This window comes from Chrysochloris asiatica, unplaced genomic scaffold (assembly GCF_000296735.1).
Source record: "Chrysochloris asiatica unplaced genomic scaffold, ChrAsi1.0 scaffold00257, whole genome shotgun sequence".
NCBI classification, from domain to species: Eukaryota; Metazoa; Chordata; class Mammalia; order Afrosoricida; family Chrysochloridae; genus Chrysochloris; species Chrysochloris asiatica.
In genome coordinates, this window is record NW_006408775.1 from 72,868 (window position 1) to 99,965 (window position 27,098).

The following is a 27,098-nucleotide window of genomic DNA, read 5'->3' on the forward strand; positions in this document are numbered from 1 at the left end:
GACCCCATCCTGCAGAGACACACACAGATGATAGCTCAGGCCCTCAGCTGGGCAGGCAGGGCCACAAAGGGTGCCATGGGGGCAGCGGCTGTGCCAGGCTGTGGAGCAGGCTCACTGCAGCAAAGCCTGGAAGACAGCGATGACCGGGTCCTCGTGGGTGGTGACCACCAGCACGCTCCGGAACTTGTCGAAGAGCATGAGCAGCTGGGAGCGCCGCGTGTTCTCGTTGTACATGATCTCCTCCAGGTGATGACGACCTCGGAAGTAGTGTAGGAGCCTGAAGGAAACTAGCCTCAGCCCTGCTCACCCCCTGCCCGGGGCCACATCCTCCCACCCTGTGCTCACCCCGGGGCTCACAGCATTGAGCCCTACCTGGCAAACATACGCAGGTCCTCCGGGTTCTGGGCGGCGGGCACGCTGAGGATGGCCTCACGCTCGTGCTCCGACAGACTGGCCAGCAGGTTCTCTGTCATTCTCTTGTTGAGTGGCGAGTCCCCACCTGGGAGGAGCTCGGCACTGGAGTTGTCCATGCTGGGGCTGGTGAGGGTCATGTCATCGCTGCTGGCTGTGGGGAATGTCAGTCAGAGTTTCAAGGACCCTGGTTTGAAACTGCTGCGGCCCCCTCGAAGCCCCTTCAGTGCCTGGATCGTGACCAGCACATTCCTAAGGTGTGACACCGCCGCTCCCTCTGGGAGCAGCATGGGCACACTTGTGGGTGTGCATGTGTGCACATGCATGTATATGAGTGTGCAGGTATGCACTGTACATGTGTGGTGCATACATGAACATAAGACTGGGTGTGTTTGTGTATGTACATGTGGAGGTGTGTGTATGTTCGTGTGTGTGAGTATATGCATGTGCACAGGGGTGTGTACATGTGTGTATATGCATATGAGCATGTGGGTATGCATGCATATATGTGCATGTGTGTACGTGAATGTGATTACACAAACTGGGTGTGCGCATGTATGTACATGTATATACGTGTGGGCATGTGGGTGTACATATGAGGATATGAGCATGCATGTGGAGGTGTACGTGTGTGTAAGCAGAGTGGCTATGAGTCAGACGGCTAACTTCACAGTCAGTAGTTCTGAGAGAGGAAGATGAGGCTTTCTGCTCCCATACAGACTTACAGCCTGGAAAACCCTATTGGAAACCTCACACAGGGTTGTTAGAAGTTGGAATTAACTCCATGACACACCACCACCACCACCATACATGTGTGAGCCATTGTGTGATAAATATGTGAGTGTGTGAAGGTGTATGTAGAGGTGTATGAGTGAGCATGTGGGATGTGCATGCGTGTACATGCATGTATATGAGTCTGAGCATGCTGATGTGTGATGTGCATGTGAGTATGTGCATGGATGTATGTGGTACACATGTGAGTGTGTGGGCACATGTGGAGGCATGCGTGCACATGCATAAACATATATGGCCATGAGCAAATCTGGGTGTGAATGCATGTATGCACATGTGTTACGAGCATGTGCGTGGAGATATGCATGCGCGTGCATGAATGTATGAGTGAGCACTGTGTGGGCACACGAGTGTGAGCCTGAGTTGTATGCATGTGTGTGGACATGTGTGTGGGCAAGTGCATGTGTGTGTGTGTGTGTGTGTACACGAGAGTGTGTGCATGTGGGGAGGTGTGTGTGTGTGTGTGTGTGTGTGTGTGTGTGTACCTGGTTGTACACTGGTGTGAATGTACACGTTTGCAGGCACCCACAGCATTGCCCATGTGTTCCTGGTACCCCCCTCCCACCCGGGTCCTCTTACTTGGGGATCCAAAGCTGAGGGCATTGGGCGTGCTGAGGCTGCGGCCACCGACACGGGCGGGCAGGGGCAGGTCATCCTCACGGGTCTGGGCCTCCTCCTCACGGGGCGCGGCCATCAGGCAAACGTAGGTGTGCAGCTGGACGAGTAGCCGGTGCTGCAGCAGCCACACCACCATCTGGATGAGCTGCGTCTGCAGTCAGAGGGAGGTCTGCTTGGGGAAAGGCTTTCCCATCCTGTACCTTTCCCCAAACTGACCCATAAGTCACCTCAGGAGGCGGCCTGGACAAAGCAGTCAGCTGGGCTCTGTCCCTGGGCAGGCAGGCCCCTCACCTTGGAACAGCCGCTGGCCAGATCTATTTCTAGTCAGATCACACGGCTGGCCCACTCTGCTCCTGGGTGGCCCAGCATCTCATACCCCTCAGTTGGCTTCTGTCTCCTGTCCTCATACCCCCAGCCACAGGGACTGGACCTGAGAGCAGAAAGCTACCAACTGTCCCCAACAGGAAAGCATTTCCAGATTGGAAGGAATCGGGCAGTTTGGATCCTGCTGGCAGCACGTTCAGAATGTCCTTAGAAAGGCTAGGCTAACCCCCAGGAGGAACCATGGTCAAAACCAGACAAGATGTGAAAGGGCTAAAATACCACACTAAATTAAGAGGCTTGACGAGTCTTCAATAGACCCAGAGGATACTGAGGCAGGGCAACTGGGAGACGCCGACGTCACCGCTCCATCACGTCAGGACCCACCCAGTGATGCAGTGTTACCAACAGACACTTACCATGAGCTCTCCCCAGTGGGCCCACTGCACAGGGAGGGAACCTGGCTAGGCCTAAAGCCTGAGGCTCTCAGGAGGAACCCCTGGGCTTGCAGTCAGTCCCCTAGGCCTGTCCTCCCAGACCTTCTCAGTGTCAAGTGAATTTGGAGACCAGCTGTCCCCTCAAACCGTGTGCCCACCAGGCCCCAGCTCCAGAGTCATTGTTGCATCTGTGCTGGGGGTAGTAGAGTCCTCTGGCAGCAGTGCCGACGGACCCTCCCATCCCAAGCCCTTGCCCGACAAGCACTGTTGACTCACCTCTGGTACTGGGGGTGCCAGGGGGCTCCTGAACTCAGACAAGGAGACAGGCAAAGAGAACTTGGCCAGGACAGACGGCAGGTCATGTGACGGGAACTGACGGCTGAACTGGTCAGCCAGCGGGGAGTACCTGAAGTGGACGGCATGCAGGCTCAGCGCAGAAGCCCAGTCAGCCCAGCTTTCTGGAGGGAGACTGGGCAGAACACTCACAGACACACACTGGCGTCAGGTGACAGCATGTAGATGTTGCTCTCACACAGCGGGTAGACGATGATGGCCTTGCCCCAGTATACTAGGTGGGCTGCAAGCTGGAACACCTGTGGACACAGAGGAGAAACCCACAAGGCCCCTCTGACGTCCTCTCACCACACCTGGGCTCCAGCCTGGGGATGGGTCTTCACGGTCCATGCCCTCCCACAGCTGACCAAAGCTTCTGAGATGAATGCCCACCTCCAGTGTCCCCTCTTGTTCTAGGCACACATAAGCTTGGCTGGACAGCCTTTATGGCTCACCAGGCCTCTGTGCAACCACACCAGCAGCAGATGGAAACAACAACCAACAGGAAACGGGCTGCAGGGAGGCCACTCGGAAGTGAGGGGGACATGAAAGGACAGCAAAGCTCCATCTATGGAGACTTCTACAGCAAGGGCCAGACTGACTGCCAGCTCTGTTCACAGTTTAAAGATGACCTGCTATGTATCCCAGGAGTTTCTGGGACCAGGCCTGAGGCTCCATCCACCATGCAGTGCAGGGCCCAATACCCTATAGACGCCACACTTGGGCAGTTCTTGCTGGCTCTCCCATTAGGGAGATCATATGGCAACAGCCAGGTGGAGTCTGGGAAAAGCTCTCTCAAGTGTGGACGAAGCAGTGGGTCAGAGGAGGGGAACTGCCTTCAAATTGATTCCAGTTCACGGACAGAGCAGAACTGCTCCGTTCGGTCTCCGAGGCTGTCATCTTTACAGAAGCAGGCTGCCACATCGTCCTCCAGTGACGCAGCTGGTGGGCTACACATTGTGGTTAGCATCCCGGTGCTTAATCCTTGTGCCACCAGGCTTTCTTTATTACGAACTCGAGACCCATGAAAGACTTGTTTGGAAAATGCAGTGTACTGGGGGCCTTGTGGCCTTCCCAAATGTGAAGAAAGCAACATGCTTGGGATTCTGGCTTTCTGAACAACAGCCAACGGCGCCAGAGGGGCAGCCGTCCCCAGGAAGCCTTCCCACAGCAGTCCTTCCCCAGCCTGCTGCTCTGGCCGCCACATTGGCAGAGAACGAAGAGATGGGCCTCTGCTGCCCCTGGTGCCACCCTCCACTCCTGTGTCCTTCATCCATCTGTCTACCCAGTCACCAGTGCCACTGCCCTGGGTGGGCCTGAGTACTCCTGAGTGACCAGCAAGGTCAGCGGATGGCGCTCAAGGCTGTCCCCCAGCAGCTTCTGAATTCTCATGCCCAGACACCCCAACCATACCATGGGCAGGGCTCTGCTGGCCAGACAGTGCAGTGGTCTGAGCTTCCAGGCTGATCCACCAGTGAAAGGTGGGGTTACCCTGGTCTAACTCAGATCCAGGCCCTGGGCGATACCTGCAACAGTGCCAGGTCGGCATCCTGAGCCAGCTGCTGTAGGTTCTTCACGGCTGTGCTGGTCTTGATCACACGCACCAGGGCCGGGGAGCAGTCCACGGGCAACTCAGCCAGCAGGGCCTTTTCATCACTGAGCAACAGCAGGGCGTGGTAGGGGCTGCGGGCAGAGAAGAGTGTACCAGTGAACCCAGGGGCCATTGGTGACAAGAGTCCTTAGGGATGAGCGAAGGGACACGAGGGACACTCACCGGATGGCCTTGAGGCTCCGCTCGATAGCCTCGGGTGGGATAAGGCTGGCAGCCACATAGTGGATCTTGTGGGGCAAACAGAAGCTCACCTCCAGCCAGTTGTTTATGTGGAGTTGTACCACGCCCGAGGAGCAGAGACTGCAAGAGACAAGGACCCCTCACACACTCAGGCCCACGCTAGTAACAGGATCCAACTATGCCTGGCAGCCTGGGAATCTCTAGTCCAGAGGAGCACCACCTGACTGTCCTGGGGCTAAAAGCCCTGCATGATCGCCCCAATGTCCCTTGTCTACCCCTCCACCCCCTCACACAGGACCTGTCACAGGTGCAGCCAGTGTGAGGCGCTATCTCCAGGTGAAGAGCGGGGCGGCAGAGTTCTCCAATGTTGGTGGCCCCCCAACACTCACTGTTAGCAACCCCTCCAAACCAGCGCAACCCTCACAGTTCCCACATAACCCATCTTGAAGGCCCCAAACTGTGACTGGTCCACATCCCAGCCGGAACCATCACCAACTCTGTCTGCTCTACCTGCAGGGCACAGCCAGAACCCTGAGCACCACCTGGTCCTGGAGGCCCAACTGCAACTATCATGCAACTCCGTCCACCCAGCCACAGCCAGCCCTTCCTCCATCCACCTTCCATCTGCTCGGTCTTCTGTCCACTCACCATCTGTCCCAATGTCCATTCCTTCCTCCATCCATCCCAACTGTCTATTCACCCAGCCCTCTCGGCTCACAACTGCCATGGCGCCACGTGATTGGCCCAATCTGACCAGTTCCTCCAGAGGGTCTCTCCAATGGCACAGGTGCCTGCTGTCCCTTTGTGCCCGACGTCTCAGCCCTGTCCCCACTCTGCTCTACACCCCACCAGCCTGTGGGGCCTACTCGAGGCTCAGCCATGCCTGGGCAAGTATCTGGTACGATGCAGGCATATGCAGAAGTGTGTCCAGAAGCTCTGCCCAGGAGCCCATCCCAGACGATTCTGCCTTCAGAGAGGATGGTCTGTACCTGTGGGCAGGGTCTGGGGTCAGGGCTAGCAGGGGGCACAAGCCACCCAGTGAGAGGACAGGGAATGTTAGCCAAGGGTCTGATCCCTGCTCCATGGACGGTCTGAGTGCTCTCTGCCCAGGAGGCCCCTCTGACTCAGCGGATGTAGGAGCCGACTCTGAGAACCTCTGCCCACTCACACAGCTCCTGGGAAAGGCCACTCTTCCCGCCCACCCATCACTCCATTTCCTCTGTTCGCTGCCCCCTGCCCTTTTCCCATCAGCCTCAGGAGAGTCCATCCCACGCTGCTATTCCTAGATGCCCACGTCCAGTCAGTGCCAGCCCCGTTGGAAGGCAACTAAGGGCCTGGGCATCTCTCTGGACCACACACATTGAGGGTAGGGCTGGTGAGTGCGGCCTGTCCAGGGGGCCACTTCTTAGCAGTAGCAACAGCTGCCAGTCTCTCCAGTCGGGGATGGTCCACAGGGAAGGACAGAGCACAGTGTGACCATCACTGCACACAGAGCCCCTGACACTGGGGACACCAGGAGCATGCACGCCTCTCCCAAGACCCAGCTGTACGTGGGCCCAAGCCTAAGGAGAATGAAGGGTCACTCTGCCCTACGCCATGGTCTTGTTAAGATGACCACAAAGGGCCAGGGCAGCTGATGTCTGCAGAGAGACCCAGGGGCCTGGATGAAGCACCAAGTGGGCAGGGCTGCCTGGGGCATATGAGGGGACACAGAACAGCTGAGGCCAACTTCCCTGAAGACCTCACTCCATTTCCCCAGGTGGTGAGGTGTCAGCAGAGCCCCCAGGAGTCCCCGGAGAGGTTAGGACAGACATGGCCTTCCCTGGACTTTGGAATGCGCCCCCTGCCCATCACCACTGGTTCCCACAAAGCCAGGAATATCCCAGGAAGTCTGCGCAGGGAGGGAGGGAAGATCTGTCTGTACTGTGAAGTCTATAGTTTTAAGACGAGGCCCTGAATAGGGTAGAGTCTGACCCTAAAAGGGCTTCTATGACACTTGACAGCTCTTTGTGAGGTTGTTGATGAGACGCAGGGTTACACTGTGACCCGTGAGAGAGACCCCAGCCTGCAGCAGGATACAGGGCAGAGCATGGCCTTCTTGGGTACAGTGCGGCAGCAGCAGCTGGGAGGAGCCCACACTGCTTCCCTGGAGTCCTGGACCATCACCATGGACACTTCAAACAGAATGTTGCAGACAGGTGTCTTTTCACGAGTTCAGGGCCCATGGCTCTCAGCATATCTGCAGGGCCACCTTGCACCACCTGAGGCCATCAGCAGATGCCACCAGACCAGGGTGCCATCCTGACCCTGGGCAGGGCTCCCCAGTCTGAGTCCTTCCGGTCTCCACAGGCCATTAACCCAGAGGACTGTGTAACAAGTCACCACATGACCCCATGACACCTTCTGTCATGGTAGCCATAGGTATTCAGAGTCCCAGCTCCACCATCACCATCTACAACTCAGGAGCCTCAGCTTCTGGTAGGTTCTAACCACAAAACAGCTGCTAGACAGGCTCTGAAGCCATTGGGGCATTCACAAAGTTCCCCTTAGAGTGAAGGGCCAGCAGCAGACTCGGTGAAAGTGAAAATGAAGGTCCTGGAGCCATGTCTCTAGGTGCCAAGGACAGAAGTCTAGACCAAGCTGGTGTCCTGATCTAGAGCAGCCTCCAGGTGGCGATGACCACAGTCTGAACCAAGCTGGTGTCCTGATCTAGCCTAGCCTCTAGGCTTCCAATGAAATTCAGACAAAATAAAGTCACAATCTGGTTGTCCTTTACAAACAGGAAGTCAATGGTTTGTTTTTCTTTTTTAATTCCAGGTTAACCTGGAGTTTAATTCTAGTTGAGGCACGCAGATCCCTCCCTGAGAGTAAGGTCACATTTTCAAAGTAAGGAATTCCTGAAACAAGCAACTCAAGATAGGAGGCAGTAATGATCTTGTCACAAAGAAAATGTTGATATGATCTTGTCACAAAGAAAAGAGAAAGACAAGGCTGGAACACAGGACCCTACAGGCGTCCTTCTAGCTGTCTGCAGCTGAAGGGACCAGAAATCACAGCAGCCCCCCAACAAGCCCTGTTTCAAATAGCATGGTAGCGACGGGGGAAACCTACAGCAAGAGGCGAAAGACGGATTAAACACTACTTGCAACTTATATCACAAAAGACAAGTGTCCCCATGAAGGCACCTACACATCCTGACAGTAAGTAGAGGCAGGGACCCAGTGGGTGACTCCAGAAAGCACCACAAACACATCTCACACCTAACAGAGCTGGTGCAGAGCCAACCCTTATACCCCAAATCCTGTGAGGTGCCCATGCTGTCTTCTTCCAACACTTGCTGACCTCAGAGACTCAACATCCCAACTCCAACTTCTCCCCACTCCCAACCCCACTCACCAACACAAGAAGACACTCAACCCCCCAACTTCTCCCCACTCCCAACCCCACTCACCAATACAAGAAGACACTCAACCCCCCAACTGCTCCCCACTCCCAACCCCACTCACCAATACAAGAAGACACTCAACACCCCAACTGCTCCCCACTCCAAACTCCACCGACCGACAAGGGGAAAGACTCAACACCCCAAGTGCTCCCCACTCCGAACTCCACCGACCGACACGGGGAAAGACTCAACACCCCAAGTGCTCCCCACTCCGAACTCCACCGACGGACACGGGGAAACACTCAACACCCCAAGTGCTCCCCACTCCGAACTCCACTGACGGACACGGGGAAACACTCAACACCCCAAGTGCTCCCCATGCCCAAATCCACACAAGGAGCCGGGCCCAGGACTTGTTTCTGTGTCATACATGGTAAGGGTCACTTTCAGATCCTCAACCTCAGTGCAGGTGGAGCTGGACATGTCCAGCCCAGCCCAGCACTCACCACCAAACAAACGTGCTGACATTTAGCAGGGTGGCTGAGCTGCCCACATGACATCTCTGCACGGACCTCCCAGGGGCCTCGGAGACCTGTTGAGGTGGAAACCCGAGGCATGGCTACCTGTCTCACCTGTCATAGGCCTCTTTGAGGTCCCTGGCCAGCTTGCACTTGGGCAGGATGTGATGGAACGGGGACTGAGGACCTTCATTTGCTGTAAGAATCACAACACATAGTTTACAACTTCGGGACCAGGACGATCCAACAGGTTCAACAGGGAGTGCCTACAAAACACTATCTAGGTAACCTGAAATCAGACGTCAGGAAAAGCTCGGCTACTGTTAATAAACTCTTTATATCCAATTCAGTGACAACTAGAGGTGGGCTGATCTGTCTGGTGGTTTTCTGGCGTGTGTTTCAGTACAGGTGCACTTCCAGTGGTGCTCCCAACCCTACACGCCCCCTCCCTGACCACGCAGTCCCAGGTTCACATGATGATCGAACGTCTTTCATACGGACCCTTTTTCATGAATCTCCAACACACAAAGATATATATACATATTTACATATATCCACTGAAATTGAAATCACTGTTTCTACTTCCTGTGACCTCAAGACTTTGAAGAGAATGTTAAAAACAAACACAATAGAACCTCTGACTGACTCAGTTCGTTACAATGACAATGACAATGACTGAATTACTGTTGCAGTTGGTGATGAGCGTTGTCAAGCTGGTTTTGACTCATAACCACGCTGCATAGGGTGTACCAGGAGCAGCTGATGGATTTGAACCGCCGACCTTCCAGTTAGCAGTCCAGGACTTCAGGTCAATTCAAGGCCCCAGAGCTTTACTGAACAGATGGCACTGGTCCCTGGCAGGGTCCTGCACCCCCAGCGTTAGACTGCCCGCACTCACCGTCAGACATGGCGGAGACCTCGTCCTGCAGCGCCAGGATCAGCTTGGCCTCGCGGCTCAGATACTGGCAGCGCCGTTCCTCATGCTGCAGCACCACTGCGATGCGCCGTGATAGGGTGTGTAGGCAGCTGATGACCGATGGGTCCGCGTTGGCCTGGGGGTGAGAACGAGTGGGCAGAGCGGAGTCCTACAGGAGCCCACGTGACCAGACCCCCAGAAGCTGTGGGCAGTGCCTAGGGCAGGGCACTGGGAACTGCAGTGGGGATGGCAACACAGAACTCACTGGGGTCCCTGTGGGCTATGCCGTGTGGTAGGGCCACCATGTTGGACCTGCACAGGAGGGCAGCGGGCCCAGAAAAGGTCACCCACCTTCACCCTGCATCTCAGCTTCCTCATCTGAGGAGACCCAATGTTTACTGAGATGCAGAAACTAGTCATGCATGTAAAGTACAAGGGGCAGGGATAAGACAAACATAGTGCCTGGTCTACAAAACGTGGACGCAGAACCAGCGGCCACATCGAATCCGGTGCACCACTCCACATGCCCTGGGAGACAGACCAAGGCCCACTCCCATGCATACCAGAGCCAAGCATTTCCAGGAGCTGGGTGGGCTCTCACTAACAGGAAGCGTCTTGCCTTGGCCTCTGGAGCCTATCAGGGGCCACAGGTGGGCCAGGCAAGGCCGGGAGGACGCCTGAGGTATCGATTGTGAGCCATCATGACTAAGGGTTTCAGGAGACAAGCAGAACTGATGAGTCATTACAGGGGTGGAGAAGGCTGGTGCCACTGATTAGGGGGCCTGGACAGCTGCTTCTCACGGCTTATCCAGTACACAGACAAAGACCCACACAGAGGGCCACAGGCAAGCTCTGGCCAGAACTCCAACCTCAGCTCAGCTCCCGGGTAGGACAGAGTGCAACAGAACTCGAGTTTTGACAGCATTCCCCTGCAGGGGGGCAAGTATGATCCTGTCCCAGAAAGCGACCTCACACCCTCCTTATCTAGGGGTCCCCTCCACAGCCTCTTCCCTACAGCCCACAGGTCAGGGCCTGGTTTTTGTAGGGTAAACACAATCACCTCGAACTCCAACACACAGAAAAGACTGGATAGGAACCTCCCAGTCCAGCGGGAGAGAAGGAGGCTGTCACCTGATCATTTGAGACCAGGCCACACCAACGCTGTCTGCACATGAACATGCTAGGCTGCCCCAGATGCCATGGTGCGGCACACACAGCCAGGCTGCACCAAAATTCTTCCTGCCCCAGAGTCTCACAGCGGGATATGAACGAGCACAGAGCTAATGTCCCGTGGACAGGTCTCACTGGGCAATCAGGTTGAGGCAGGGGGCCTTCTAGGATGGTCTGGATGGTCAGGCAGTCCAATGGGAAACGTGTTTTGGCAACTGGGAGCATTTTTAGTGACATGTATATTAGCTGATGCTGATGTGAAGAATTTTGTCAGGAGGGATCCAGGCTTTGTGGTATCAAATCAAATACCCAGAGTTTACAGAGCCATGATCGGGAAGTAAGCTCGGGTGACCAAGGTCTGCTTTTACCTGAAAATATCTGAGCAATAATGAGTGAGAGAAGGAAGTAGAGGAGCCAGGCTGCGAACCTCAGATGGATGTGTAAGGGCACTTCGAATGGTTCCAAGTAGACACTTTATATGCCTACTGAGAAGTACTGCTGTGATGTGTAGGGTAAGCACTGAACTATTAACCCAATGGGGTGGTTCAAACCCACCAGCCCCTCCTTGAAAGTCCTACACTAGGTTGTTATGATGCATTAGATACTAATGGACCACAGACTAGAAGAGCTGTGGAATGACATCAAGAACAGGATGCAGGAAGAAAGCGAAAAGCCATTAAAAATACAAGGAAAGAGACCAAAATATATGTCAGAAGATGCTGAACCTTGCGCTCCAGTATAGAGATGCTAAAGTACATGGAAGAAATGAGAAAGTACAAGAGCTGAACAGCAAATTTCAAAAGACAGCTTGAGAAGACAAAGTCAAGTACTATAATGAAATGTGCATAGACCTGGAGTTAGAAAACCAAAAGGGAAGGGCATGCTCAGCATTTCTCAAGCTGAAAGAACTGAAGAAAAATATTTAAGCTTTGACTTGTAATACTGAAGGATTCTATGGTCAAAATATTGAATGATACAGAAAGCATCAAAAGAAGATGGAAGGTATGCACAGAGTTACTATACCGAAAAGAAATGGCGGACCTTCAACCATCTCAGGAGGTAGCATCTGGTCAAGAAGCAACAGCACTTAGGGAAGAAGTCCGAGGTGCACGGAAGGCACTGGTGAAAAACAAAGTTCCAGGAATTGATAGAATAAAACTGAAATCTTTCAACAAACTGAAGCTGCACTGTAGGCACGCTCTCATCTGTGCCAAGAAATCTGGAAGCTTTCAGCTACCTGGCCAACTGACTGAAAGAGATCCATATTTGTGCCCATTCCACAGAGAGGTAAACCAATGGAATGTGGAAATCAGTTAGCACTATCAGTAGTATTACATGTAAGTAAAATTTTGCTGAAGGGAATTAAAAAATGGCTGCATCAGGACATCAACAGGAAACTACCAGAACCTTAAACTGGATTCAGAAGAGGACGTGGGACTAGAGATATCATTGCTGACGTCAGATGGATTTTGGCTGAAAGCAGAGAACACCAGAAAGATGTTTACTTGTGCTTTACTGACTATGCAAAGACTTTTGACTGTGTGGATCATAACAAGCTATGGATAACACTGCTAAGAATCAACTGGCATTCCAGAACACTTGATTGTGTTCATGAGGAACCTGTATATAGACCAAGAGGCAGTCATTCAGACAGAACAAGCGGATACTGAAGGTTTACAATCTGGAAAGGTGTGCACCAGGGCTGTGTTCTTCCACCATTCTTATTCAATCTGTATGCTGAGCAAACAGCCTGAGAAACTGGATTCTATGAGTAAGAAAATGGCATCAGGATTGGAGGATAACTCATTAACAACCTGAGATAGGTAAATGATACAAGCTTGCTGAAAGTGAAGATAACTTAAAATATTTACTGATGAAAATCAAAGACTACAACATTCAATGCAAAGATTCTCACAACTGGACCAATAAATAATATCATGATAAATGAAGAAAAGATTGAAGTTATCAAAGACTTCATTTTTCCTGGAGCCATAATCAACACTCATGGAAGCAGCAATCAAGAAATGAAACAACGTATCATATTAGGCAAAGCTGCTGCACAAGGCCTCTTAAAGTGTTGATGATCAAAGATGTCAATTTGAGGACTAAGGTGTGCCTGATCCAAACCATGGTACTTTCAATTGCCTTAGACGCATGTGAAAGTTGGACAGTGACTAAGGAAGACCATAGAATAATTGATGCATTTGAGTTACGGTGTTGGAGAAGAATATTGAAAGTGCTATGGACGGTTTGAAGAACAGAGCAATCTGTGCCGAAGCAGTGCAGCCAGAATGCGCCACAGACGACAGGATGGTGAGACTTCCTCTCTCATCCTTCAGACAGACTATGAGGACTGACCCGTTCCTGGAGAAGAACATCATGCTTGGTAAAGTGGAGGGTCAGTGGAGATGAAGATGAATTGGCACAGTGGCAGCAACAAAGGACTCAAGTGTCATTACAGTTGTGAGAATGGCCTGGGATGGGACAATGTTGTGTTCTGTTGTGTAATGTTGTTGTTAAGTACTGTGGAGCTGTTACTGACTCCTAGCGACTCTGTATAGGGTTTCTGAGGAGCAGCTGGTGAGCTTGAAGCACCGACCTTTCAGTCCAGTGTATTAACTCACGGCGCCAGCCCAGGAATAAGGTATTCAACGGCATCCAACAACAACATGGACTGGAACTGACTAGATGGCACTTCACCACACTGAGGAGGAAAAAAGTCCAGTCCACCCTGAGTTACCAACTCCTGGCGTCAGTCACCTTCCCCTCATGCACGGTGGGCCACCTGTAGAAGTCATCCCCACACCTGTCCAGGGACCACCTAGTCCATGCCTCTGGCCTCACTACATCAACCACTTTGTCTCATGCCAGTGTCACCCTACAAATCTTTGTACAGTCATGCCATCTGCAGAGTTCCTGATAGGGCCCTGAGTCATACGGGCCTGTGACCAGAGGGCCTTCCCTTGCTGCTCTCCAGTGCAGCGCCTGGGTGGGGCTGTGATGTTCCCTGTTATCAGTGTGGACAGAGACGGCGCTGACATAGCTGTAGGTGCTTCTTTACCTAGCCCACTTCTCTCTCTGGCTGCTTTACAAGGGAAATCTATAAATGTAGGAAGTAGATGCCAGCATCCCCCTGAACCTACACACCAGGGAAAACCCCAGTCACTAGAAGGGTGACCGTCCAACATGGGCTCTGCCCTGACTGACGCTGAGTCATTGCACCAAGACCAGAAGTCTCGGTGGCCACTCACTGGACAGGCCCCCCGCCTCGTTCCCTAAGGCCCAGTCACCCCACCACCACCCGACACCCTCTGGTGAAAGCTGCCACTGAGCTGTCCTTTACAGCAGCACCTGGTCCTCACCCAGGGCTGTGTTTTCTGCAGAGCTGCATGTCTGCTGAGGACACACTAACTAAAAATGACCTCATCCCTGCTCCCAGGCTTGCATGTGTCGCCTTACCCCCAGCACTCACCCTCAGAGCAAACACCACATTAAAAAGAATCATGGTGGGCGTCTCTCTCTTTGGGGATGGATCTGTTTTGGATCCCTGTAAAAGAGACATAATTCTATCAACGAGTGTTACTGTTTTCAGGAAAAGTTGTTTATTGTCCTCCAGGCCCAGGAATGCCAGAGTGCTGCAAAACCTGAAGGGAGCAGAGTCTGGAGTTCCTGAAAGTCAGACTGTCTGTGACTACGGGTAGGGGGTCGAGTGTTGGGCCCAAGGCAATGGGACCCACTCATGAGCAGAATGCCCAGAGGGAAGGGGAACAAAGAGGGGCAAAACCGGATGGAATGGTGCCTGCCCACTCCCACTGTCCAGCGTCCACCTGCATCTACCCAGGCATCCCTCCAGTGTGACAGCAGGCAGGCTAGCACACAGGGCAGCAGTGGCCTGAGCAGGTGACTCACAACCAAGCCTTCCCTTGGGCCTGTGGGCTCACACCTCGGCCCTAAACAGCGGCTTGGTATTACCATCAGGCAGCGCCAGAGTTCCAAGACCCAGGGCTGGACACACTGTCTGCAGTTACCAGCAGCTGCTAAATTGTTCCTCCTCCCCCGACTGGACTGCCAGGAGGCGCAGTAAGGCAGGAACCTGGCATCCGTGACTACAAAGGGCACCAGCCAGAGGAGACGGGACAGCTTTGTATCTAAGCTACCTGCTACCACAATGTCTTTCCAGAGTGACCTTGGGATTGCACATGGTTCCTGGGCCAGGCAAACTGAGCCCTGGGCTGATACTCAGGGACCTGGCATCCAATCGCAGGAATCCTTTCAGTGCGTTTGGAGCGTCTGACACACTGACGGTGCCCAATGCATTAGCTCTCACATTAGCATCACACGGGAAAGGAGAAATGCTTCACACGAAGTTCAAGGCTTTGTCTGTGTAAGTCCCTATCTGAGAAAGGGCCGTTGTCAGCAGGCCCGGAAAACGACTTTGTGAAAGCACCTGGACTGAGGGCAAGCTCTCTCTCTCCCCACTGTACCCCACTGTCCCCCACAGTCTAAGGGTGTGTAGTACCAGGCCACAGTTGCAAGGATCAACCCAATACCTGCCCAGGGTGGGTCCTACCTGCCCCAGAGCATGTTGCAGGAGTGTTGGGTGCCCAACAAACCGCACATTATCGATCTTCAGTTCAAATTTCTGACCACACATCTCAGACTTGGTTGCCAAAATTGTTGCCAGAATAACATCTGAAAACCTTAGGAAAAAAGAAAGAAAAAGAAAAAAAAAAGACAGGCAGAAAAGAAGCCAATGAGGGCAGGTCACAGCACCAGCCCCTCCCCCAGGTTCCCCGAGGGCAGCTACGCAGAACTACGGAGTACCCTGCAGATGGAAGCTCTGGCATCTCTAAGGTGAGTCCCAAGATCAGGGTGGTTCAATCACCAGAATTACATGGTGGAGACGTGACAAGCAGCTGGGCACATGCGGTCATTTGTCGTGTGCTGTACAAGTTCAAGAGAGAACGCGGGGCGGGAACTTCAGAAGGGAGGCCAGCTAGGATCAGAGAGGAGGGGGCTTGTGGCCAGGTCCGCAGCCCTCAGCACCGGAGGGAGTGGCAGTGTGCTAAGGAAAGCCTCAAACTAGGCCTCTTAGTCCCTTCACTTCCTTACCACCAACACAGACTTTCCAATCTGTATCCAGAGAAACATTTAGATACGCAAAGCTACAATCCCCATTATTTACAAATGATACCAGCATCAGGGAGACACGGCTGGGCACCACCAACCCCAGAGAATGGTTGTACTCTGGTCCTTGCCCATCTCTCCACCATAAGCAACACATCTAACACGGTGGTGCCCTGAGACCACTGTGGCTCCTACAGCAGGCCCTAGTGGTGGACAGATGTTCCAGGTATCTTTGTCCTGAGGCCCCCCATGGTTGGGGGCAGGTAACAAGCACCAGAGGCTCTGCCCTCTGAAGGAAGTGTGGGGGGTGAGGGTGGGGGGCTCTGCTATAAGTAGGAAGACCCTTTCTTCCTTCCAGGCTCCTATCTGCTGGGAGGAGCAGTCTCTTGAGCCCAGTGCTGCGTAGGTTCTCGGGCCTCAGCCAGGACTCATAAAGGCCTCTAGCCTTCTCGAGTGGCCCTGGTGACGGCAGAGCACACCAGTGCAGGCCAGGACTCAGCTGGGTCTCTGCTGATGGGTGAGTTGTGTGAACATTCCACCCTGTATCTGGAATCCTGTTCTCTGCTGTGACGAAACCAAAGGCACAGAAGGTGGCACACATGCCCTTTAACACCTCCTCAGGAACTTCTAGGTGGCTCCCTCTGCCATGGAACACCCCTCATGTTGACCCAGTGCCAACATTCTACGTCTCAGGGGACACAGAGATAACAGAGAGGTGACCTCGCCCACTCCAGAAAACTCAACTTTAGTGATAAGCAAACATCTCCAGTGAAGCACAGCCGTAATCCAGTCACAAACAAGCCCCACCCTGGGCCAGCAGTCTAGGGGCTTGATGTAAGGGGCCCTGGGTTCCTCAGAGGTAGATACAGCCCAGTTCAGTTACAAAGACCCCACTCCCAGGTGTTATAAGTCACACAGAAGTGCTCCCCCCTGGGCTGGGTAAGGACAGGGTCTGCAGACGCAGCAAGTGGACAGCTGAGAGCTGTGGGAATGAAGGGCTTCACTGCCCACAAGCAGGCTCAGCTGGGAGGTGGACGGGGCTTGGCCCCACAGAAGTCCACTCACTGTAGCTTACTGTACTGGTTCATTAATGAGAAAAGATGATGAGAAAGTGCTCGAGCAGCTTCACTCTATGTGTGCGGTGATGACATACAGACACATTCGGAGCTGTGTTGGGAGATGCAGGGCACACTGTTGTAAAACAAAAGGGAACCACAAACAAGTGACCCCAATGGTTTGCAGATTTCCAAAACGACAATTCTCTTCCTTTGCATAGATGGAGATGTAACTGCTTTAGAAACGTACTGCAACACCATCAAACTGCCGTTATGACAACTAGAGATTCCTGCAAGAACAGAAATTCAAGACAGCGGATGTAGGATGATGCCCTGCAACCCAGCTTTCTGAGGCAGCCTGAGGCACTGACCACCACCTCCCTGCCGTGTGACTCAGTCACTTCCGACTCCTGGGAACAATAATTCCAAGTAGCATGACGTGGGGACAGGAGGGTCCCACCTCGCCTACCACCCCCTGAACATGTTTGTACAAACCCCGTGGAAGAAAGCCTTGGTCTGAGCTTCATACCTAACACCCTACTCTGCAGAGAAGGCCTCGCCGAACCTCTGAGAAGTGGAGCCAGCAGCCAGGCTCTCCTTGGGCTGACAGGGCTGGGAAGGTGAGCTGCCCACCAGCCATGGCATAGCCCCTCGAGGAAAGAGAATTAAGACCAAGCAGCTACACAATCCAGGGTGGGGAAGAAGGCAGAGGGCTGGGGCGGGCGGTGAGGTACGAGCCAGAGCTGTGTGCTTCATTAGTTCATCCTTCAACATTGAGGAGATGGGAATTAAGCACAATTACGAGAGATAAGGAAGCAGGAATCAAGGCAGAAAGAAAGGGGTGGGGGTAGTCTTGGGTCTTACCCTGCAACTAATTGGTCATCAGTTGGAGGACAGGGCTCGCTGGAATAGGAACACGACCATCAAGACCAAACACAAACACACTGTTTTTACAACCCATGCAGAGTTACACGGTGCTTTATAAAACCAGTATTCACATCTCACAGTACCATCATCAAGCGTAACTGCGGAGTGTCCAAACCAACAATAAAATTCCCCACCTTGAACACTTACCACATAGTTCTCCCAGTCAAGCTCAGAGTCTCACGTGTATATACGGGCTGGCGAGAACAGAGGTTCACTTTTCAGCACTAAGTGTAGCTGGCGGACCAGGTTCAACCCCAGCACCACACGTATTAGCTGGATAACCTGTGTACATGCATAAATCCTTCCCGGAACAGGTTTCTCACCGCCTCCACAGGAACCAGGAGATTTACACACCTCTGAACACAGTACTGCATAAACACCATCGGGCCAGTTCTAGGAACCCGAGCCTCTGCACAGACCCACAGGAGGCAGTCACAGTGGAGCTGTGTATGCGTGTCTGTACCCTGGACTCTGTGGGGACTTGGGCGCTGTCCTAACTGAGCGTTGCCGGCAGTGGAACTGGGAGGTGTGGGTGGTGACAAAGGATGGAAGCTGCCTACTGGGAAAGCTCTCCAGGAGCTCCGGGCCGCACGGTATCAGTCTAAGATGTTCACAGTCCTTTCCGGAGCTCCCCACCCCCCGAGGCTGTCTCTGCTTTCTCTCCTACAACTACACACACATATCACCTGCACAGGGAGGGAGCCAGGTGGGGTCTGGAAGGAACACAGCCACAGGATTTCTGAGGGCTGGCAGTGTTTGGAGCCTCTGAGGGAGGCAGAGGCAGGAGCCCCTCACAACCCAAAGCATGCACTATGCTGTCATCCTACCAAGGGGACATGGATGGCAAGTACAAAGGGTTCCCAAGACCACCCAATGTCGGAGACAAAGTCAAGATCAAGCCCAGATGGGGTGGTATCCTGTGCTATCCTGGTCACTGCATGCTGCCCTGCAGGGACCTGTGAGGGCCGAGGGAGGGTGGGAGATGCTCAAGTCTGGGGGTGATGCTCCTGACCTCAGGCCCAGGATGCAGGAAGCATCTCTCTAATGTCATAGGACAGCCCTAAGCCCACACACTGGAGACAGCTGCCCAGAGGCTCCGGAGGAGCCCTGTGAGCACCGGTGAGGGCTGAAGTCTATCCAGGGACCAAGTGTGTCCTCATGCTGACCCATGGCTGTGAGAGATGGCTGAGTCTGAGGATGCCTGCAGCACCCACCACATTCCACAGCCCCCTAATGCTTCCTCCTGAGAACAACAGGATGGGGACAAAGCCATCCAGCACAGGAAGGTCTTCTGAACTGTGGGGAAAGTAAAATGAGTTCTGAGCATGTGCCCCTAAAAGAAACCATCAAGTCTCCTCTAAGACAGTGACCCCTGGGGAGGAAAGCAGAGGTGGACATGCCACACCAGCTCTTCTGAGGGACACCTCTCTTGCTGACCTCTGCCCCTGCCAGTGTTGGGGACTCATGACACAATCACTCGGCATCCCAGCTCCTAAGGCCCAATCAACAGAACAACTTTTCAGACCTTGAGACAATGGACAATGTCCACTTTCTTCCCTTGTTACTGAAATCTAGAAAGGGAAAAGTGAGTGACAGCTACTTCCTGTACCCGGAAGCACATTCTTGATGGTCACTTTATAACCAAGCCTCTCTCTAAGTCAGTGCGGTCCAGCATGACTTTCCACTCACCAGTCCCATGTGGCTACTGAGCCTCTGAGTTGTGGCGAGTACAACTGAGGAGCTAAATGACCTTCCACTGCCACCTTCAGAAGTTACTGTGTTGTAGGTTGGCATCGTTTCTTTCCAGCAAACTGACCAAATGGGAATATTCTGCTGACGCCAGAGAGAAGACCACCAGCTCAAAGAAACCCCAGAAAATGGACTTAACCCACCTTTACTTTACAGCTCTAGGACTACTTCCCACGGGTGCCAGGGGAGGAGCAACGGGGCCTCGGAGGCAAAACTAAGCCAGAGGGGAATGAACAGCGCCCTAAGGGTATTATCTGCAACTTTGAAAAGTTGGGAGAGGGGGCATCAATAAAGGCTACAATGTGTCAAAATTATCAAATGAAGTGATTCTAACATTTAATAAATGAGATTCGGAGACCACGCCTGTCTGTGAGCCCTACTGACACACCCACAATTGATTACACCTTCCCTGCAGTTCTCCATTCAGTACATTAGATCATCAATTCCCTGGAAAACACTGTCAGGGCTACTTTATTTCACTATAAGCCTCTGAAAACCAACAGCAGGCAGCAGGCACTGCTTCCTTCACACAGACCATTTCTAGCCTCAAGTCTGCTGCTGGACAGAGGAATAGTGGGGTCAGCTGAACGCCAAGCTCATCAGTCCAAGCAGAGAACAAAACACACACACCCACGTCCTCAGTTAGCATCTTTCAAGGACAACACAGTCACAGATCACAACAACATGCAGAACAGCCCCCCCACACCCTACACCTATGGATGGCTCTTCCAAACCGAGCTCCCCTTGCTAAGGGCTAGGCTGGGGCACAGAGAGAGCAAAAGTCACACTCTGAAAACCGCATGTAGCTCTGGCTGACATGACACCTGTGAAGGGACTGGAGAAGACATGAGAGGACCGTGTTATACGGCAAAGACCCGATTCAGAAACCTCGGCTACTTTCTCCCTGGGACAGCAGAGACCAAGTCCCTTACCCGATGTAGGAGACCCAAGATGGGCACCTCAGGATCTTCCTTCACCCGAGTTGTCCTTGTTGCTCTGTGCCATCACGTTGGTACCGACTCACAGCGACCTTATGCACAACAGAACCAAATATGGCCCAGTCCTGCACCAACCTCACAATGGTTGCTACACTTGAACCCACTGCTGCTCATTGGGGGTGCCCATCCATCTCATTGGGGGTCTTCCTCTTTTCTGCTGACGCTCCAGTTTACCAAGTATGAAGCCCTTCTCCAGACACTGGTCCCTCCTGACACTATGTCCAAAGTATGAGAGACGAAGTCTGGTCATCCTGGCTTCTAAGGGGCACTCCGGCTGTACTTCTTCCGACACAAATCTGCTTGTTCTTTCGGCAATCCACGGTGCATTTTTAATATTGTCTTCCAACACCATAACTCAATGCATCAATTCTACTATGGTCTTCTAAGTTACCACTTGTTGTTAAGTGCTGTTGAGTTGATTCCAACCCATTGCGACCCTGTATAGAGCTTCCGAAGAGCAGCTGGTGAGCTTGAACCGCCCATCTTGCCATTCAAATGGCTTTGCAGCCTGGCGCATTAACCCACAGTGCCACCCCAGGACTCCCAAGTTACCACTTATCCCATTTTTAAATGAATGTAAGAAGGCAGAACTGATCACTGCTGATGGTTTCACCCTGAGAGCTCTCCCCACTCACAGAGGGATTCTGTACCTAGAAGATCTGCAAAGCTCACCACAGCCCCAGGCTCAGCCCCACCACCCATATCACCACCTGGCCAGGGAAGGCTGCACCTCAGGCTCCAGGTCAGCCTGCATGAGGCACCGTGTCTGAGGGTCGCACTGGGGTCTGCTTCACAGTGTTAAATGTCCTGCATGACAGCCAGCTTTCCAGCCACAGTCCACAGCTGAAACATGTGCTCAAAGTAGGAGGCAAGGCAGAGACTAGCAGTACAACTCCCAGATCTGAGCTATTCGGAAGACTAACTAAATGTCTGTGGAAAAGACCCTGCATTTTAGGGGCAAAAGCATTGGGGCAGCAGGAGGGAGGCTTCGCCAAGGGCCGGTGCACAAGACTACCCAAATTCTGAGGTGGCAGCAGGTCCCTTACCTGGAGTCTCCATCCTGGTCCTCAGTGTGGTCACTTGTGCTGTTAACAGCGTATCTGCTATGTGGCTTATCTGTGTGGTAAAAAGGAGAGACCGGCTAGAAACGTCGATTCAACCACATATGATGGAATGTTGGTGCTAAGTGCCTTTGATTCGGTTTCGACTCATAGTGATGCTCTAGAAAGTTCCCGAGGAGCACCTAGTGAGCTGGAATCGCTGACTTTTCAGTTCAAATCGACTTTGCAGTCCAGCGCATTCATTGAAGAGCCACACCAGGACTCCATGAGTGGACTGTGGTTGTTGTCAGGTGCCATCGAGTTGGTACCGACTCATAGTGACCCTATGGACAACAGAACAAGACACTGCCCAGTCCTGGGCCAACCTCACAATTGTTGCCACACTTGAGTCCAACGATGCTGCCACTTTGCTAATCCATCTCGCTGGGCCTCTTCCTCTTTTTCTCTGACCCTCCACTTTACCAAACATGATGTCCTTCTCCAGTGACTGGTCCCTCCTGACAATATGTCTGAAGTATGAGAGACGATGTTTGGCCATCCTGGCTTCCAAGGAGCACTCTGGCTGCACTTCTTCCAAGACAGATCTGTTGGTTCTTTTGGCAGTCCATGGCACTTTCTATATTCTCCTCCAACACCATGACTCAAAAGCATCAAGTAGCAGTCAAGAAATCAAATGACACATTACATTAGACAAATCTGCTGCACAAGACCTCTTGAAAGTGTTCATGAGCGAAGACATCAGGTGAGAACTAAGGTGCGCATGATCCAAGCCATGGTATCTTCAGTAGCCTCACATGCAGTAAATATGGAAGACTGTAGAAGAAGCGATACATTTCAATTATGGTGTTGGAGAAGAATATTCAAAGTACCATGGACTGCTGGGAAAACATGTTATCAGGAGGGACTAGTCCCTGGAGAAGGACATCATGCTAGGTAAAATGGAGGGTCAGTGAGAAAGAGGAAGACCCTCCAAGCAGTGGACTGGCGCAGTAACAGTGGCCTCAAGCAGAGCAACAACTGTGAGGATGGTGCAGGGCCCAGCACTGTTGTGTTCTATTGCTCATGGGGCTACTAGGGGTGGGAGCCGACTTGATGGCACCTAACAACAACAATATACACACATAGTAAAACGGCAAATGTTATGTGCCGTGGAGTCGGTTCCGACTCATAGCGACCCTGCACAGGGTTTCTGAGGCGGTAAATCTTTACAGGAGCAGAACGCCTCATCTTTCTTCCATGGAGCAGCTGGCAGTCTCGAACTGCTGACTGTGAGATCAGCAGCCAGATCACAAATAAAAGAATGAGTTTTAAAATGTTCACGTATCAATAGTTTTCATAGACTTCAACAATAATTTGGTTAATTTTTTAAAAGTTTACAATCCTAGTGTTGAACTTAAGAAGAAAGTAAGAGCTGTAAGGAAGGCAGAAACCTCGAAGATATTCCATGTTCTTGAAAATGAAGGTTCAGCAAAAAGATACCGCTTTTTCCCAGATTATACATTTGAAACTACCTCTACTGAAAATAGCAACAACTTTGGGAGTGGCCCCGAAAGCAGCTGATTTCTAGGTTCCCACAGGAAAGTAAACAAGAAAAGCCATGGTAAAGCTAGATGAGTGTGGAACTAAGAGAAGATGCTCAGCGGCATTCCCAGAGTGAACTCAGGGCACATTAAAACTACTACGAGAAAAATGCAAATAGAACAGAAATCAAACCTGTTCACCAATGACCAAAACGTCCAGCACACATACAATAGTACGCAGCCATAAAGACACATGAAGAGAGTTCTGAGGCTCTGTAGAATAAGCACCGGACTGCTGACCACGAAGTCAGAAGGATGAGGCTTTCTACTCTTGTAAAGATCTACAGTCCCAGAACCCCTATGCAAGTCGGAACAGCTCAAGGGCACTCAACAACAAAGAGAAATGGAGTGAGTGGTGATGCGTGCCACAAATGGATGAACCTTGAAAATATTATACCGACTGAAATAAATGAGTTGCCAAAGGAGATACTGTATTTTCTCATTATTAATGGTACCAGGGGTGGGAAGGAGAGGAAAAGGGGGAGCTTTTGTTTAGGAGTTTTTGTGAATTTTGAGTTTATGTTACCGTTGGTAGAGTACTTTGGAAAAAGAGCAATAAAGGTGGTCTAGGCTAATGCGCTGAACTACAAAGTTGGTCTGAACCACAAGGTCAGTGGTTCAAGCTCACCAGCTGTTCCTTGGAAACCCTATACATGGTCACTACAGGTCACAACCAACTCAACAGCACACAACAACAGCATGAAAAAAGAAATCAATGCAAATGAACTGTAAATGTAGAAGGTGTGTTAGTAAAGATTCTGGTGTGCATATTTTCACCAAATTTTTCTTTTAAACCTGAGATACAATTTTTCACCTACTAGATTAGCAGAGATGGAAAAACCTGATCTATTACGACTAAAAACACTCATTATCCTTTAGACCCAACCATTCCACTTCTGGAAATTGATTTGACAGATAATCTATAAAATGACAGAAACACAGGCAGAAGCAGTGTTTGTAGAACAAAAGACTGGAATCAATGTAGGCATCCATCTGCAGAGATGTGGATGAATAAATCACAGTATATTCATCTCATAGAATTCACTGCACTTATTTTTTTTTTTAAATAATGCCCTTTCTTTTGATTTTATATCCAATATGTAAAATTAAAACAAAATAGATGCAGAGTAGTGTGTATCATATGCTACAACTCATGTTGAGAAAATACAACAATGTGTGTATATGCTTGTATCTGTACAAAAGATTCTAGAGAGGTGGCTGGGTTCCCCAACAGGAGAAACTGGGTTACCATGCGTCAACTGTAATAAAGCGCTTTCTTTGCATAATATAAACCCCTTTGTACCTTTAAAACTTGTCTTAAATTAGCAAGTTTAAAGGTAAGTTAAAAATAACTTTTAAAAAATTAAAAATCAAACACTCATAGTAACAGTGGAAAACTGCAAGTATCCTAACTGGTCATCAACAGAGGAAGAAAGCAGCGGTATGCCGCAAATACCAGGAAGGTTACCGTCCATTTTTCTAAACTCAAAGGGATTTCAAGACAGAACAGTGAGGCTGCAGACTACATGCACATGAGAGAAATGCTATTTTACTCCGGATACGATCTGTCTGCGGGAGTCCTGGTGTAAGCACTGGGCCATAAGGTCAGTTTGAAGTGGGTCACAAAAGACGTCACCGCACTCAACAAAGCAAACAAGGATCTGAGTAAGTAGTTATCTCTGGAGTGGGGAAGAGGAGCCGAACTTAGACGAAACGGCCTAAGAAAACTTAGATGTACTCGTAGGTCTACATTTCCCCCCAATATAACTACATTCATACAGCTTTCGTATTTAAAAAACAATTGTTAGAAGGCTGGAAGGCTGACCAAACGTTAATAAAAGTTGCTTGGGAATACTGAACTGAGTGGTTTTAAAAATTTCTTTGGCTTTTCTGTATTTCCATACACTCGACGATCCAGTACGCCCGACGTGCGATCAGGATTAGACAACGCAAGACCCTGACGTCGGAGCCGCCAAGGGACCACCGCGCCGCTGGGTGGACGCCGGGCGCATGCGCAGAAGCGCCCGCGCCCAATGGCCTCTTACTTGTCTGGGACGCCGGGTGCTCCTGACTTCTCTGGAAGGGGTATCTGAACAGCAGCTTATTGCCCCTGCTTCCCGAGCTCACCAGAATCACGCTGATGGGGCTGGTGTTGTCCCCCATCCTGCTGTGAGAAGGGGGTCTGAGGCAAAACCCAAGAACACGGGGGTGGGGAATATCCTGAGAAAGAGTCGGGGCTGAAGGAGTAGGGGGCTGACAGGGTCGCGGGGGCAGGAAAGTCAGAGATGGACGAAGGCTGGAGGCGGAGCGGAGGAGGGCGGGCCCAGCGGCGCGGCTGCATAACCAAGGTAGACAGTCGCCGGATAGACGCGCTGCCTGCGCAGGCGCGGAAAAAATGGCTCCCTCTGCGATCGCGAGATTTCCGCTAAGAGGCTGGCTGCAGCGTTGAAGGTGTCGACGCGTGTACATCGTACGCTTGCGCGAGATTTCTTCTGCGCGCCTTCGTCTGACGTCACCTTCCTGCGTTGGGCAGGAAGAAAACAAGACACCGCTGTTGACTCGCTTCTGACTTTAACGACCGTATGCACCATATAACGAAACACTGTCAGACCCTGCGCCGTCCTCACAGTTGTTATGCTTGAGCCCATTGCTACTGCTACAGTGTCAGCCCATCTTAGTGTGTTCTTCCTCTTTTTCGCTGACCACTTTACTAAGCACAATGTTCTCCAAGAATTGATCCCTCCTGGTATGTCCGAAGTATGAGCGACAAAATCTCACTATCTTTGCTTCAAAGAAGCATTCTGGCTGTACTTCTTTCAACACAGATTTGTTTTTCTGGAAGTCCATGGTACTTTTCAATATTCTTCTCCAACACTATGAACTCAAATGTATCAGTTCTTCTAAGGTCTGCCTTATTCAGTGTCCGACTTTCGCATGCACATCTGCAAGTCATAGATCTGATGCAGGACTTGCATCCAGAATCCAGCTGTAAAAAGATAACCAATTAAAAAATGAGCAAAGGATTTGAAAATTTGTATAGCTAGAAGTTGTTTAATAGGAACAAAAAACAAAGTAATTCTTACGAATGTTGGATGTGACTGGTTTCTTAGCAGTAAATGCATGGGAGACTAGAGAAAACAGCTAAATTGAACTAATTCAAATTAAATATGTTTGTACTCAAATGACATCATCACAAAAATAAAAAGACAATGCACAGAAAGTGAAAAAATTTTTTTGCAAGTCATATATCTGATGGGGGCTTGCATCCAGAACCCAGCTGTAAAAATTCTCACATCTCAAAAAGTCAACCAATTAAAAAGCGGGCAAAGGACTTGAAGAGATTTTTCTCCACGGGAAATGTATACACATCAACTATATTAGTCCTCAGGGAAATGCAATCAAAACTACAATGATATTCACCCACTTGCTGTAAGGTGGCGCCATGGAGTCAGCTTGGACTCAGCGGCTCTACACAACAGGACAAAACCCTACCTAGCTCTGTACCATCCTCACAATGGTTGGCATGATTGAGCTGATTGTTGCAACAACTGCGTCTCCTTGGGGGTCTTTCATTTTTCGCTGACCCTCTACTTTGCCAAGATGATGTCTTTTTCCAGCGACTGGTCCCTCTTGATGACCTGTCCTCCAAAGTGTGTGAGATAAAGTTCTTGCCATATTGCTTCTAAGGCACATTCTGGCTGCACTTCTTCCAAAACAGATTTGTTCTTTTGGCAGTCCAGGGTACTTTCAATATTCTTTGCCAACACCATAATTCAAATACATCAATTCTTCTCTGGTCGTCCTTATTCATTGCCCATCTTTCACATGCATAAGAGACAACTGAAAAGGACTATAATTAAAGAGCCAAATTATCACTTCATGTTCACTAAGATGACAATGGTAATTAT

General features: G+C 51.2%; 1 protein-coding gene across 2 annotated transcripts; it reads right to left on the reverse strand.

Annotated features, from left to right (window-relative positions):
* Nucleotides 1-108: 108 nt before the first annotated feature.
* On the reverse strand, nt 109-25,379 carry NPRL3 (nitrogen permease regulator-like 3 (S. cerevisiae)). Of its 2 annotated transcripts, XM_006873819.1 has the most exons (12): nt 25,236-25,353; nt 21,596-21,665; nt 15,264-15,393; nt 9,506-9,659; nt 8,722-8,803; nt 4,687-4,824; nt 4,439-4,595; nt 3,066-3,172; nt 2,856-2,985; nt 1,783-1,972; nt 373-565; nt 109-277 (listed from the first exon to the last, which is right to left on the reverse strand). In XM_006873819.1, exons 1-12 carry the CDS (start codon nt 25,351-25,353, stop codon nt 112-114), a joined length of 1,635 nt encoding a protein of 544 aa, XP_006873881.1. In that variant the 3' UTR covers nt 109-111. The 2 variants fall into 2 exon arrangements, with proteins under 2 accessions (XP_006873881.1, XP_006873882.1); XM_006873820.1 differs by lacking the exon at nt 15,264-15,393 and having other exon boundaries at nt 25,236-25,379.
* Nucleotides 25,380-27,098: the final 1,719 nt, after the last annotated feature.